This window comes from Notothenia rossii, assembly GCF_949606895.1.
Source record: "Notothenia rossii genome assembly, chromosome: 9".
Taxonomy (NCBI): Eukaryota; Metazoa; Chordata; class Actinopteri; order Perciformes; family Nototheniidae; genus Notothenia; species Notothenia rossii.
The window spans coordinates 21,865,949-21,882,143 of NC_136907.1; the positions used below are offsets into that span (position 1 = coordinate 21,865,949).

The 16,195-nt window shown below is 41.9% G+C and overlaps 1 protein-coding gene across 2 annotated transcripts in view; it reads right to left on the reverse strand.

Moving 5' to 3' along the window:
• cltca (clathrin, heavy chain a (Hc)) overlaps positions 1-16,195 on the reverse strand; it is a 36,072-nt gene that overhangs the window by 1,920 nt on the left and 17,957 nt on the right. Inside the window, exons 7-30 of one of the 2 annotated variants that reach the window (XM_079651221.1) lie at positions 15,655-15,852; positions 14,856-15,056; positions 14,310-14,462; positions 13,904-14,026; positions 13,098-13,235; positions 12,838-13,002; positions 12,552-12,732; positions 11,795-11,958; positions 9,513-9,638; positions 9,280-9,422; positions 8,702-8,936; positions 8,479-8,601; positions 7,707-7,852; positions 7,434-7,617; positions 7,155-7,347; positions 6,151-6,308; positions 5,571-5,843; positions 5,166-5,483; positions 4,450-4,581; positions 2,854-2,964; positions 2,594-2,764; positions 2,292-2,513; positions 1,771-1,791; positions 161-236 (exon numbers count right to left, since the gene is read on the reverse strand). In XM_079651221.1, coding sequence (XP_079507347.1) covers positions 161-236; positions 1,771-1,791; positions 2,292-2,513; positions 2,594-2,764; positions 2,854-2,964; positions 4,450-4,581; positions 5,166-5,483; positions 5,571-5,843; positions 6,151-6,308; positions 7,155-7,347; positions 7,434-7,617; positions 7,707-7,852; positions 8,479-8,601; positions 8,702-8,936; positions 9,280-9,422; positions 9,513-9,638; positions 11,795-11,958; positions 12,552-12,732; positions 12,838-13,002; positions 13,098-13,235; positions 13,904-14,026; positions 14,310-14,462; positions 14,856-15,056; positions 15,655-15,852 — 3,955 coding nt within the window. The remainder of the gene's footprint in view (positions 1-160; positions 237-1,770; positions 1,792-2,291; positions 2,514-2,593; positions 2,765-2,853; positions 2,965-4,449; positions 4,582-5,165; positions 5,484-5,570; positions 5,844-6,150; positions 6,309-7,154; positions 7,348-7,433; positions 7,618-7,706; positions 7,853-8,478; positions 8,602-8,701; positions 8,937-9,279; positions 9,423-9,512; positions 9,639-11,794; positions 11,959-12,551; positions 12,733-12,837; positions 13,003-13,097; positions 13,236-13,903; positions 14,027-14,309; positions 14,463-14,855; positions 15,057-15,654; positions 15,853-16,195) is intronic. The other variant, XM_079651222.1, reaches the window with a different exon arrangement.

Below are 16,195 nucleotides of genomic sequence, written 5' to 3' on the forward strand. Positions count from 1 at the left end.
AAAAAAGGCACATTTTTTAAATATGCAAACGTTTTCCTATTAAATATTTGCAATTCAAACACATTTCAAGGGGGCTTTTAAAAACTTTGAAATCTAAAAAAACACAGCTGTTCTTGTTATGACAGTGAAATGGACACAGACATCATTAGAGGACGGTTACCGTAGACGATGGGTTGCGTCTCTGTTGCCTGCTCCTCCTCTTTCCTTACAGTCTCTGAGGTTTCTAGTTTGTCTACCTGCAAAGCAAAGAAATGATATAATTTAGAACTGAACAACACCTAACAAGGACAACACCATACTCGCCAAGTACAAGACAGATATATTTGTTAAAGAATCTTTCATGACAAAGGATGCTCATGTGGGCGGCCACGCATTGCAGATTTCACACAGTAGCAAAACAATACAAATAAAAATCATGATGAAAAACTTAAGGTGGTTGAACCAGTGGTAGTGGAGGTCTAGCTAATAAATACCATAACAAATCATTGCCTTTCCTCTGTCTGTGTGGCCTGGTTGACATTTACAATACAAACAGCCTTTTCTTTAAATAAAAAAACTGACAGAACACAACAGGCAGCAAGTCAACGGGCAAAAGGCTGATATCAGCTGGTGAGGGGAGAGCAGCAGCAGCAGCCCCTGGATGCATGTTATATCTACAGACAATAGTCGTGGCTTCATTCAGATTCCCCATGCCTCTTCAGACACACTGTACGTTCAAAGCTCCACAGTAAACAGACACAGCATCATGCTCTGTGTGATGCACGGCTGGCAGTGAGTCAGAGGCTGCAGCACTGAGATGCAGTTTGACAGGAGGGGGGTCTCAGGTCAGGTGCTCTTCATAGCTCCAGCCTTTCTACAGGAAGCCAGGCACATAAACAGCCTGCTGCTACGTATCAGCAAGAGACGTGTCTATGCATGCTTTATTCATATGACCAGGCGATTCACAACAACATACAACTCATACTGTGCAGTGTCCATATCTGAGAGTAGAACAGTTATGAAGGATGTGTCAAATATACTCTGCTTGCTCTACGTGCCATGTTGAAAATAGCTATAGCTAGAACATTAAAAGAAATGTGTCAAAAGTTTTGCTTCTCTCACTCCCTCCTCATAGTGACATTAATAAATGGGCGAGCATGTGTCGCTTATGAGCTGTGTTTTCACACTTAATAAAAAAAAAAAACAATCAGGCTTCAAAACAAAATCTCAGGTTGTCATTGAGAAACTTCCTGTTTCGACGGACCAATTTCACTTCAGCAGACCCCCTCAGATAATATCAGGACATTAAGATGAGGCCTTTCACAATTAAAGCTCTATAAAATGTCAAAATACAAGCAATGTTAGCGCTACATTTGGTAAATAAAATACAAAAAATGTACTGTTTTAGTCGTACACAAAAGGACATTTATAATTGTGTCAAACACATTCATTCATTTAGCAGGTTAAACAGTGTGGCCTCTTCTCAGAGTGTTTCTGTTCTTAAAACCTGACATCCTGACCCCAACGTGTTACTCATCCACAACACATCTATTACTATCCAATCCTGAAGCCCGTTGGATTTGCATGCATCCCCTGACTGGATTAGCATGTTGAGGTTTAATCTGTCTGAATATGCGAGGCACTACATATCTATAAAGTTCCTAAACAGGTCTAATGTCAGCCTTAAGGTGTCTCTCTGACTGTGTCAAAGTGAGAGTGTAGCTAAAACCATGCACACTCAAAGCCCGAGCTCAACACTTTGAGATCAAAAACAGAGCATTTAGCTTTCACCTGTTCCTTAACTGCATCAACCTGGAAGAGAAGAGGTGCAGCATAAAGGAGACATTACAAATATTTCCCTGGAACAAAATTTGAGTATGTCAATTCAATACTTTCAACTGGAATTTAAGTCATAGATAAACAATGCTATCTTCATCTTTTTATTTTTTGTTTCCAAAAAATGGTCCATGAAATGAAGATGGTTTTATAGATCAGACTCAAGAAAGTCAAAGTACCCAAAAAATGATGGTAGGATTATAATTGATCAATGAATGTCTTAGTTGGAATAATAGATGCAGCACAATACAAATCTGATGGTTTCAATTCAAACGGACTAATCAGCATCCCTATACTTGACTGCACTGTCTAAACAATTAAAACCAAGCTTAGACTATAAAAGTATTGACTTTCCCCCCATGAGGTAACCTGCATGAATCTGCAGAAAAACAAAGTAAACTAAACCACTTGTGTGAATTGCTTTGATGCACTGACATTCAAATCAAAATATTCCTCCTGAAAAACATGTGACCCACCTTGCTGAGGTACTCCCTCATGACCTGGATGAAGTATGGCATAGAGAAGTCCATGAGGTTGTGCCTCCAGGCGGTCTCCATCACCACGTCGGGCCGCAGCAGGTCGTAGCAGGAGAACAGGCAGGCGGCGAAACACTCCTTCTTGTCCTCCTGCAGGAACCAGGACAGCAGCTCCTCGGCCAGCTCCACGTCCTTCGACTCCGACGCGTACTGCATGGCGTCCTGCAGACGAGGCAGCACACAAAGGGTCAGGGAGGTTCTAAACAGTGTTAGAGACACATTGGTGAAGAAAGAAAAGGCACCTTGTAGAGCTTGTCCTTCTTGCACAGCTCCACACTCTGTTTCCAGCGGTTGTTGCCCTTGAAGAGGTACGCAGCGATCCGTCTGAACTCGATCAGCTCATGCTTCTCCAGGCGCTGGGCCAGGGAGATGTTGTCAAAGTTGTCGTAGGCGTCTATTGATGTCCTCAGTGCCTGAGTGTGAAGGGAAAGGAGAAGATTATTTAGTCAAAGAAGGACATTTAGGAAATAAAAAGATCAAACACTGTCGAAGGATCTCTTACCAGATAGTCCTCCTCTGTGATGAAGAGGTTGTTAAGTGCTTCATTGACTGATTTGTTGTTGTGGCTCTGTACTGACCGCATGTAGGGTTTGACCAGAGGCAGCTGTTTCACCTGTAGACACACATGCACACTCATCATCTCACAAGCCAAGCTTCCATTCTAATTAAGCACACATGTATACACAATGTCCAGAGAATCTGGGAAAGAACACAGAAGGCATCTTTCCCATCCAATAGTGTCGCTCGCCTATTTGTTAACTAATTAGACCCTCCAGAAAAACGCGATTCTCCGATCGCAGAATTGACCGCATAATCAGCAAAATGGCGCAGATTTTTAAAAGGCTGCATATTTATCAACAGGCCGCATAATCCACGCATTTTTCCACACAAAGTTGAGAGGGAAAAAAAGTTAACTCGTCTTGACGTGACGTCATCAGCTCGCGCATCACAGAATGTAAACAACACTGTATAGAGTGAACGTGTGGAGCTCACACGATAGAGAAAACACCAAGATGAAAAAATCTAATCCATCTCATTTACCGACGAACATTTCTACTAAAGACCGGACAAAAAGTGGGGGGGAACTATTCTGCACCCCGTGCAACTGTGTGCTGGAGCATAATAGAAAATCGACGGTGACGACCCACTTTGATTCATTCAAACATTCGAAAATGCTTTCTGCTGCTGCGGAGGAGAAAGCCATTCAACTCACGTTCACCGAGGCATCAACCTCCAAAACCCTTTCGAGGGCTACAAGAAACAAAGTGAGTAGCCTACAAGATTGAAGCTGGTCAGATAACGAACGAGTAAATGAAAACAGAATGAGGCGGAGAAGTGTGTGTGTGTGTGAGATTAAAATAGCCCAATTGCTTTTACAATAAATAAACATTGAATGTGTTTAATTGAATAGTAAAGGAGTTTAACGTTAGTGGCAGGTTGTGTGTGAGAGAATAAATAAGACAGCCCAATATTTTAAAAAATTGTTATTCTTTTCCCCCGCATATTTAGCAACTTTCCGCAACTTCCCGCAATTTCGACGCATAAAATCACATAAAAACCCCGCATGTTTAATCGCGTAATCAAGGAATTTAGCCCGCGTTTTTCTGGAGGGTCTAACTAATGATTTGTTTTTGTCAAGTTTCTGAATGCCTCTTTCCAAGAAATGATGAGCACATCTCTAGTAAACACAAGATTTCAGGTGGTGCTTTTGCATGATTCTTTGTCAAGGTTTTTTAAAGATCTGGTGATTAAATCAACAAACTGATTAAATCATTCGAATGTCAGAAAACTAAGACGATTTTCAGTCGAGGACAGCCCTAACATCTAATGCCGTTATTGAAAAAGTAGGAATTGGGTGCATGGCGATAAGGATGCTGATGTTACTGTAAGGTGTCATTCAATTATTGCTAAGAACAAGATCTTATTAAAAGAGTGCCACTAAATCTTGTGAAAACATGTTGTTTCTTTCATGTATTAATTTAAGCAACATGAAAGTATTTGTCCAGACAGATCTGATTTCTTCATCTGGCATTTCTTCCCTTTTTCACCTGAGCCAAGCATGAAAACAGTTTTGGAACACTGAAGTCTTATTGGTTACCTTGCTGAAGAAGTTGACAGCACGGGAGTGGTCCAGTCTGGGGGAAAGCACTATGAGCAAGTCATTCAGTAACAAGGGCTTGAACTCCAGATAGAACTGTGTGGCTTTGTAGTACAGCTCCACGTTGGCCACCTGCAGGGAGCAGAGGGATGTTATTAGAAACCATAATTAGCAGCAGGGGTCTTATCGTAAAACAAAACTGAAACTAAAATACTTCATCCCGTACCAGCATGCATTTCCATCTACGATTTAAACATTATAGCCATTTCAACAACATTTCTAAATATTTGTAGCTACATACTACAGAGACAATATACATGGCCCTAACTCAAATCTAAATAAAATGACTGCAAAACTAAATATAAACCCACAACCTTGTGTGAAAATAAAACTAAATGATCAAACACACTGTAAACTAAATGGAAAAGTCAAAAGTTGAACAAAATACAAATTAATTCAAAATTAAAATGATTACTGGGATTAGCATTAACATTGGGAAATATATTGCAAAATGTGGCATTATGATCCTTTTTCATTACTTTTTAGGATAATATAGGGAAAACAGAATAGGATTTTAAATCAGAAATCATAAAACCAAAATTGGAAATATTTAAGGCAATATGTAAAACATCATCCCTAGTCATGGGGGTTACTACAAGACAACATGAAAATATAAGGATGTTAAATCAAGATAATCCTAGTTTTGACAACAGCACCTTGGTGATAATGTCTTTGAACTGGCCCTCCTTCCAGGCGTCTGTGGGGTGGTTCATCATGGTGATGATGGCGTTGTCAAACTCCTCATACTTGTCGTACAGGAAGACCAGCTCGGCCCACAGGTGCGCCTGCTCCGCTGCTCTCAGGACCTTCGGGATGTTCACTCTGGACCAGAAGAGCTCCAGGTGCTCCCTCATCTTCTGCGGCTTGAACTTAGAGTACAGGATGGCGAGCTCCGTGAACATCCCCATGTGAGCGCGCTCCAGGCCCAGGGCGGCCTCCAGCATGGTGATCAGCTCCTCAAAGTAAGCGCGGTCCTGGGAAAGAACCAATAGAATGATGAGTTAGATGTGTGAATCAAGGCCAAGTAGAAATGAGATGAAAAGAAATGCCTTCCATCTTACCTGGTAGTAGTTGATCAGCTCCTCCAGCTCGTCAGCGTGCACCACGATGTGGAGACCACACATCTGAGCCAGTCGGAACTCCTTTCCGTCGACACAGGCGAAGCACACCTCCTTCCAGGTGCGGGTGCTGTTGGCCTTGCGGGCGCCGTCCACAGCGGCCTGGTACTCCCCGAGGTGCACCAGAGTCGAAGCCAGACGACCGAAGTTGGAGACGTTGTTGTAGAGAAGCTTCGCGGCATCATACATTTTCTCATCGTAGCAGCGGTCACCCACCTAGAGAACAGGAAAAACAACAATACAGTTCATAAGTTAACAACGAATGAGAACACTGCACTAAGCTCTCATGGTGCAGATTCAAGTACAGTGTAACTCAATAGTTAGCAGCAAGTTGAAAATGACTACATTTTTTGACCCAACAGCGCAGAGAGGAGTGAACTTAAAAGAATGATAATATTGCACTTTATTATAAAACAACTAGAATAAAGTAAAATAGCTGAGAAGAGTAATAAGCCTCAATATTAAAACTGAAATTACAATATGGCCTTCCATTTCTGACAGAGGTTTTCAGAGCAGTGCTAACCTGTTGGATGTGGGCGTTGTTGGGTCCGTTGATGAACTCCTCCAGTTCTGCCAGGCGGTTGGTCTTGGCCAAGGCAAAGATGAGCTCCGTCTCCACATAGGACTCGCGGGCCTTCTTACGAGCCATCTGCAGGAATTTCACCAGGTCCTCCCAGTTTCCTGAAACACATGGACAGAGATACAAAGTTAATGTTGTGTTTCGAAATAATAATGTTTCTTCTTTTTGATTATTTTCATTTATTATCAATAGTAATCCATTTTTATTTGATTAGTGTATTTCTTTCTTGTATCTTTCATTTTTCACTTTCATTAAATAGCTTAGATGCTCAATTTATAAATATAGCTTTTTAGATTTATGTTTGTATTTTATATTAATTTCATGTGCAATGCCTTGTTAGCATTCTGCTGTATTAAAACAATGTCCCAATTTAGAATCAATAATCTTTATATCCCATTTATGAATGATCTAATATGATACATAGGCTCTGTATTTGACAAAGAAAATTATACCCTTTAAAACTATGAACTATGGGGAGTTGAGTCACAGGGGGATGAAGGTGGAGTGTTGCTACTGGTCTGTGGTTAAATATACGAGCCCCTTCTTTGTGACACTAATATCTCTACTACAGCAATAAAATGTGTTTATTTATTTAAGGGTGTGCGACACTGCATCAACTGTATTTTATGCTGATATTGTGCAGTTTCAATAAAGATTTGCTGCGACTATCAGCAGATACCTCTTGAAGAAAAAACAACAAACTCAACACAACCCATCTGATTTGATTCATATTGATTGCTTTCAATCGAAGTGGCACCGGTGAACAAACAACAGCTGCCGATGTTCAGCGAGTGATCTGCTGACAGAACGTATGGCAGTCTTCTTTCCCTCAATAAGTTGTTGTTCTTAAAAGCCCTTTGTCATCGGCAGAAAAAGGCCTTAACAACTGGAAAAAATATCAACATGTGGCTTTTTCCCCTCTCTTTTCTGTTTTTAAGTCTCCTTACCGCTCTTATCAGCAGCCTGCACCACCTCCATGTATGCAGAGGGATCGTCGGCTTTGATGTAGGAGTCGATGGCCTCTTTAACCAGGTCCTTCTGGAGCTGAGCCTTAGCCAGCTGGCTCCACACGGCAGGCTCATTGCAGCGCTCCGCAAACTCATAGGCCCGGTCCAGGTTGCCAATATGTTCGATCAGCACCTGGGTACAAAAAGGAAAAGAAAGACAGTGAAGACTTGTTCAGGCAATCAGGGATCAGTGTACCTGCTCAAGATCTGATGACTGACCTGCACAGCGGAGGTGTTGACATCAAACTTCTTGAAGATGGCGAAGGCTTCCTCGAAGAGCTCGTTGCTGATGGCGATGTTAGCGATGTCGGGGGCGTCATAGTTGTCTAGCCTGCTGATGTACTCCATCACTCGGGTACGGTCGGCTTTGATTGCGGTTAGGATCAGCAGGTTCTGCAGATTTCTGTGGGGAAAAGACATGGAACCCTTAGCACCCTTTGCCATCTCAATTTGAAATGATACATCTTAACACAATCAGTTACAAATAAACACCTGTGTTCACTGAAGACAGAGTTGTCCAGCACAATCTTCTCCAGCAGCTCGATGAGCTCGTTGGGCAGGTCTGCGGTCATGAAGGCCTTGACTGTGACGGACACCTCCTCTGGGTCCTGGGTCTCTGACAGCGCTGTCTGCACCACCTGAAGGAGGAGCAGAGGCTAAAGTTGCGAAACTTCATAGATGTGCTTCCTTTGAGATCTCAAAACATACTCACAGTAGAGTAAGATTTTAAATAACGGCGCAACTACAGGATATAATTAAGATGGGGAGTACTTTAGCTAATGGGAAAGCAGAAGCTCTAAACTGACTCTACAGGAGAGCTTTGCAGTGAAGATAAAAAGCAGCAGGCTCGGGTCTGGATGAGAAAATGGTTGGGGAGACCGTCCAACACGGGTTGTTCATTCTTTTGCAAGAACTTGAGGGGTCATTGTGTGCTAGCTAACATTAGCTGTAAGGTCTAGAAGGTTAACGTTGCTTAACAACACAAATAGCTACTCCTAGAGGTCTCATTGGATTTTGGAAAGTAATTATCGATATTAAAACTCCCACACGTGTAAAATTGCAGCGAGGTGGCCTTAATGACTTCAAACAATCCAGGAGATTTAAGACTTGATCAGGTTTAAACTCATCAGATTACCAGATAACCTTAGCTGCCAAATAGCATGTCCAGAGGGGCGAATCGGCTGAAAACTCCTTTTGTGTGAAGCCAGTTTTAAAGAAGCAACAGTTAGTCACAGCACATTATCTCAAAGGAGCTGTACTTCACCTGGTCAATGAGTGGTCTTCTGAAGGGGTTGGTCTCCAGCAGCACGCTGGCCCACAGGTCAGGGTCTTTGCGGCGCACCAGGTAGCGAGACAAGCTCTTGAACAGGGAGTTCTCATTGCAGACCTGACATTAAAATAAGTAAAGGTTAAATAAAAGGAAGGTGAACTGAAACATAGAGATTAAGATACAAAGGTGAGATGTAAGTACAAATCCTCATCCTCACATTGATCAGCTCCTGGTCACACTGTCCTCTCTCGTAGGCCACACACGCCAGGTGGGGGTCTCTCTTCTCGCAGTACTTTCCCACCACACGGCTGTCGTAGAAGGGGTTTTCCCTCAGGAAGCGTTCAGGGTTGTTGTTGCTGTCGATGTAGATCTTAGCCAGGGCATTGTGGGTGGCGGGCTCCTCGCAGCCTTCGTGGATACGAGACTCCAGCCAGGGCAGCAGCAGCTTCAGTCTGGAAGAGGAAAGGAATGTCAGGAATTTCTCTGAATGCTCACACGACAACTCGGACATGGACAAAGAACAAGGTACTAGACAGGCAAGGTTCTTCATGTGCAGATCTGTAGACTTGAATAGGTCCCAGATTCCCCTTTTAATTACTTTATTACAAAGATAAATTGTCATTGATAGAAAAGTCATCCAAATGTAGGATACTCAATCATCTGGTGTTTCTGACAGAACTGAAACAACTGTCTACTACCTTTTCTACATTTAAATCAAAACTTCACCCTTATCTGGGAAGACAACATTTTCTATTATTTTCTATTAAGAGGCATGTATGTGGAATAGTGCATTACCTGTTCCTCTTTTCCACCTCAGCGACCAGTTCATCGGTAGAGAACTGTCCCCTGACGACCAGGATCAGACTCTTGATGACATCCTCTGAGCAGTCAACATCCAGGAGACCACCGACCACAACAGGCAGACGGCTGGGATTCACCTGAGACACAAATTCAACCATAGATCACACAAAATGATTCCTTGAATGCAGGGTTTTGATGAAGAGAAGTTGCTTCTTGTTGAGTCTTACCTTCTGAACATAGATCTCGATGTACTTCTGCAGGTTGTTGCGGTACAGGTAGAGCACCAGGTCGTGGACAAAGTCAAAGCGGTCACAGACGATGATGAGTGGCAGCTGGTCGGTGAGTTTGGCTTCCTGTTGGTTTCACATAGTGGAAAGAATGAGGACAGATTCACAAAGGTAACACAACTGACGTAACACAGACATTAAACCCACAAAACATCAACCAACAGGGCTGATCTTCTACCACTGCACTCCACGTGTCATTTTTTTAATAGAATACAGATTTATTTTTTTGACAGGTGTTGTTAATGGCTGTAAGTAAGACATTTATCAGAGTCACTGAAAATGAAATTTGAGATATCATTTTCCGTAAGTGATTCTAATAACATATGTAATGCAATATCAATGGGGAGGAAAATAACAACAAATGGACATAACATTGCAAAATGAGTGTGTTTCACAGACACGAAGTCAAGGAAGACAAACATATTCATAATAGAATGAAGTAATCCAAAGTAATTATCCTAATAGAGATGCACCAATTTCTATTTCATTTTCCAAAATTCAGGTTTTTTGGAAAGAATGTAGATTTCCAATTTTGTTTCCTTCATTATTTTTTTACTTTGTTTTTCTTCACAGAAAATGCAGGGTCTGAAAAGTGGCTAAATCAGGCAAAGAAAGTCGTTGGTAAACCCTGTGTGTGTAGCTGGTCTATGGTGCATCTCTATTTCTTACTGAATCCAGATGTATGGTCAACACTACACAGCACTTACAGCTACTCCTTTGTCCAAATAAGGGACTACACACTATACACACAGGCACCTTAGGCGTCTTCAATAATGGAGTGCAAGACCCTAATTTGTTCACCAATAACTGCAATAACACACAAAACATCCACTGAATGACTAGGACTACATAAAGCTATGTAGTGTGGGTGTATGCATGGTGGTGTATGAGCATACACGCCTGCCTACATACAAATCCCAGTTTCAATCCTGAGGCTGAAGTTCAGGGGAAGGGGTGAAAGCAAAAAAAAGGGGAGGGATCCTGCACTGTGTGGTAGGACCGATTTACCTGATACATGTCCTGCCATCCCAAAGACAAAAGAAGAAAAGCACAAAAGGTAATTGACTGCTGCGGATCTGCTAGTGACGGTTATAATGTTCTGCCCTGGTCAAAATGTTAATATGCAAGTTTCCTTTCAATAGCAGGCATTATGATAGAGACAAACTTGGCACTTGAAAAACAGTGTTATAAATTCTTCTTCTGTGCTTTCAAATGTCAACACGTAAGTGTTTTGACTCAAGACCAATATGGTCTAAAAGTTGGATAAACTGTTCAATTGTTCAGTATGGATAAAAAAAAAAAAATGCAGATCGGGTTCAGAAAGATACACTGTACAAGGGAGAGAGAGTGAAAAAAGTAGGGATGCACCGAATATTCGGCCACCGAAAATTATCGGCCGAAAATGGTTAAAAAGGCCCTTTTACTTTTACCAAAGGGTTTTAGCACCGAAAAACTATCACCGAATATCAGAGAACAGGGTTACGTTGATCATACTCCGCATATTTGTCCGGGTGTTTAGATTTCAAGTGGTGGAGTAATCCCGAAGTGGTGAAAGTCTTTGCAGTTACACCCCCTCGAGAAATGTCAGCTGAACACGTTTTACAAATCGCAATCCGCGCCTCTTTTCTGATATTTTTATAATATCTCCAAGCGGCAGACATGTTGGCTGTGAGCCAACCGCGAGCATGGTCACGCACCGTGCTTGTCGCCGCGTTTTGATTACGTCATCACAACAACACGTTAGGTTACCAAACTTATAGGTGCATTTGTTGTTGTTGAAGGCCTGGCTGTTAGTCTTTATTTACACTATTTTGTTGTAGGCCTACTGGCCTAGATGTTTATGCAGTTTTAAAAGCACCGTGGCTTTGTTCTGAATGCACTTTGTTGTAGTTATCCTACAGAGAAAAGAAAATGTACTTGACTTGGAATTAATGTACTGTGTGCATTCAAAAGTGCTGAATAAATGTTTTATGGACCCATAATAGTGATTATTATTTAAGTTAAGTTTTGCCATAATCATGTCTTTTTCCATAATTAGGTAGCTGAACAACATTGGTAAAAAAAAAAAAAAATATATATATATATATATTTCTATTAATTATTTTCGGCCTTTCGGCATTCGGTTTTTGGCCAACTGTTTCCTATTTTCAGTATCGGTTCGGCCAAGAATTTCCCATTCGGTGCACCCCTAGAAAAAAGCACAAGTTAAATGTGGGCGTTACCTTAAGGAAGTTCTTGACGCGCTCCGGGTCGTAGCAGTTGCTCTCTCTGCAGATCCTCTCCACCTCTTTGATCTGGCCGGTCTTGCAGGCGGCCTGGATGTATTTGAAGTGAACTTCAGCGTCCTGACTGAAGTTAACAATAGAGCCCAGGAAGTAGAACAGACCTGGTAGAGACACAGTCACATAGCTTTAGATACAGCTCCTATAGCTTCACTGATCCAAATGACAGGACTATGGACTGAGTGATGCATCCTGGAATATATAACAGACGCACAATGACTACAGTTTTGCTTTTCCCCAAATCTGTTAAAAAATGTACAGAATGATGAAGAGATAACAATTTTGTGTCTTGTAGAGATATTTACCGTTTCAGATAGTTTGAACCCAGTAGAAGAGGGATAAAATGCTGCCCCCTATATTTGGGGCATGTGGCCAGGTATTACACCTTTAACCCTTATGTTCATTGATCCAGTAATAGTTGAGGTGAACTCCACCACCCCGGCTAGTTTGTATCTATTGATTATTCTGCCTCTGCTCTGGCCTACTTGTCTAATTATGTTTGGGGACATATATCCAGGTACATAGGCAGGAGGGAATGGCTGCATAAATACAACAGGAAAAACAAGTCCAGTGGCACTCTGATGTCTCCCCTGGATACAAGGATATTGAGGTCAATACCCCTGTTGTACAAAATATATTTTAGGGATTGTATTGGCTTCTTTTCTATGCTTTGCGTCTTAAAAGTGTTGGATCTTACCTTCAAAGCTCTTGAAGGACTCAAAGAGCTCAGTGAGGGACTGTGTGGTGAGCTGTTCGTGGTACTTGGAAGCCACCTGCACACAGATCTGCAGGTTCTGGCGGATGTTGGCGGACAGCATGGCCCTGAGGCACTCCAGAGAGTCCTCCACCGACAGGGAGCCAAAGTAGTTCACCAGCCACTGGAGGTAGAGGAGTATTGCTTTAACGTATAGGTTGTACAACAATATCTACATTACCATGGATTGGAGGAAACATTTCACAATAAGCAATGTGTTAAAGCCTACCTCTGGGTTGAGCAGGTGTGTGTGCACCACGGCGCGCTTGATGTCGTACAGGTCGGTGTAGTGTTCCAGCGCTCTTTGAAGGAGTCCAGCCTTCTCACACAGCTGCGCGATGTGTGGACGATCGTAGTTGGTGAACATCTGGTTGCCCAGGATAGCATCAGCAACCTGCGGACATGACATGAAGCGGGAAAGAGGTTTGAAAAAGAAATGCAACCCAGCTCTATAGCTTCCTTGGGTAACGTAGGTATAAATGTGTGCACCTGTGGAGCATGCATGAGGTTCATCTCCAGCAGGCGAGTCTGCAGCGGTCCTTCTGAGGGTCTGTTGTTCTTCAGAGCGTCCAGGAGGAACGAGGTGCACTGCTGGATCAGGTTGTACTCCATGAAGACATCCACAATCTGTACACACATGGAAACACACAGGAGAGCACTCAAAAGAGGAAGAGAGACCATGCTTGGCTAGCTGCTAAAACAGAAGGACACTTAGAAAACACCTTTTTAAAGCTAATTGAAGGCTAGTTAAAAGTTGCTTAGAAGGAAAAGAGAACGTTTAATAATACAACACATTCCCTATTGAAAAGATCGAAGTATCCAATTCATTGTGTTTAATTCTTGTGGAATGCTAGTATAGCACTTAAAGAAACACAGAGAGCTGTGTCAGCAGTGTACATTGGCACTGCAGTGTACGCAGTGGCAGGAGGCGAAGAAAGAGGTGCATTTTCTCTATACGATAGCTCTAAAGTTCCAAGATGTTGACATGGAGTGTGACTCAGTCAAACACTTTCTCCAGTTTCGAGGAAAGTTGTGGCTATATTTGTTAACAGCAAAACTTGGGAAGTAGGAAGGTCACAATGTTTATCTTGATTTGCAGCAAGGCACACATCTATGTAATGCTGTAACAGAACTATTCCCCTCTTTACAATTATTTGGGATCTTTTTGATATTGTTTATTTATTTATTGCATTATTTATTGAGTTATTTATTGAGTTAATATGATAAAAAAGCAGAGATTAAAACCCCATGTATTCCTGATGGATCACTGAATATTCCTGTTTCCCTCCTCTGACCTGTGTGATGTCGGCCAGCGGCTCCTCATCCTGAACCAGCATCTGGGCAAACTGCAGGCCTTGTTCTGGGTTGATCCGCATCACATTCCTGAGCAGAAAGATCCAGTCTGGAGTGTAGCCCACCTGGGACACAAAAAAGAAACCTCTACATTACAAGACAAGTTTCAATGCTACGGTTAAATCAATTCATTCATTTGACAAAGACGAAGGCATAACGTGCATTATACTTCATTTAGAAATATGTGTTCATTAAATCATGAAACCATTTGCAATATAGTTTATGGAAAACTGTTTAAAACTATTTTTTGTATATGGTATGCCTCTCCTTTAATGGCCATGCATTTCACCATTTAAGAATTATAAAATATTTTAGCGCTCAAATATAATGTTAGCCAGTGAGACGTACCTTCTTGGCGTACAGGACGATCTTGGGGAACTGACCAGTCTCTGCGAAGCACTGGATGACTTTGTTGGGGACGTTGGCCCTCAGGTAGACACTGAGAGCCAACGTGGGATCCACTGCCTTCACCAGGTCACCCAGCTCCTCTGAGCATTCCAACTGAAAGGCAGGAAAACTAACATCAAAAATGCGACTAATTCAGGACCATTTTAAACAAGCATATAGTGATATTCTTTTATTGTGCTTTTATTCGTTTTTTTTATTTTTTATCTTTGTACTTGCATTTTATAAATGTAAAGATAGAAAATGTATGACAGATAAAAACACATACAAAAGCACTGACAATTCAAATAGATCTCAGATTGTTCTTGTTTACCATTAAGGCAGCTTTGAACCACCCAAATCTACAGTTTCTAAGTGCAACTCCACACATTCCTTGCATAACAGATGTTCCCACATGATCTATTACAAAAGGAGAGTCATGTAAACAAACAGCAAGATCAGGAAGAGCCGCTTTCTGTGAGTGGAGGCTGAGATGGAGATCTACAGTACCTTGTCTTCCTTCAGCCACTTCTCCAGGAGCTGCTTGCGCCCCTGCTGGAGGACGGGCCTGCAGAGCTCCAGGGACTCAAACTTGTTGAGCTGGCCCTGGTCCAACAGGATGCCGAAGTACTGCAGCAGGGGGGAGGTCTGCCCCGGCTGGGTGGGAACGCCCTGAAAGCGACGGATGGTGTCTGGGGTCCGCAGGATACCCTGAGAGGGGAAAGGTCAACTGACTGTGAGAAGAGATCTGACGTCTGATAGAAGGCAAAACAAGTGGAAGATAGAACGCAATCCATTACTATAGCGCTGAAGTAAATACAACCACCTGCATCGTATGGGGAGACTATAGTCTATAGGTTGACATTTGTAACAATGGATATCAACATTACCCAGAATATTAATTATATTAACACCTTTATTATTTGTGTTAAGCGTTTTACGGATATATCATGTTTAAATATGCAAATAAGACATTGATTTATACAATTATGCTAATTTGGATACATTTCAGATCAATCAGTCTGAGAAAAGGACCTTTAAAGATATGTGTTGCAAAATTCCATAAAGTTTTCATGACACTACAGGTAATTAGGGTAAACAAAGTAACTGGTGGATACCACCATTCAAATGTAAAAGTAAGTCAAATAAACACCTAAATGTCATTTTTGAATGTTTTCTTTCCACAAGTCTGAAAGAAGAAATGTTATGGAAGCGCAAAGTCTCTCAAAATCGACTGTCTCACCTAAAATGGACTTTTGTTTAGACTGTCAACAGATGTTGATTGGCCCCATGCCCACAGTATGCATACCTTTGGTGCGTTTGCAGCAACCTTGGCAGCCTCAGAGTAGGTACCGGCAGCAAACAGGTTGTTGAACTTGCGTGCAAAGAGCTCTTCTCCACCAGCGAGGTTGTTGCGGACAGCCAAGCGGAGAGCCAGATCTGGATTCTGAAGCACGTTAGTGATGTAGGGGATGATGTTTTCCTCTTCCACACACACTGAGAGCACCTGTGATGCCGGGAAAATAGAGAATGCTGAAGTAGAGTACACAAGAGACAAGAAATACACCATAATCATGCCTGGTTTAATCTTTTGTAAAAGGCTTTCGGTTTACATAAAAAGTGGTTTTCTGTTTTCAAAAGTCTGTCTATAGTAGTTAGTTAAAGCAAAAGTCAAGGTACAGATTCGTAGCAATAAACTCCTACATCAATTATCCGAATTAAAGCTAGGCCAATACAGACAGATGGCTTTTTATTTGAACTCATATTTGAATAATCTAGAAAACACTGATACATTTGCACGATTCTTATTCAGTTCCTGTGCCAGTAATTATCAGAGTGGGCAAGCTCAG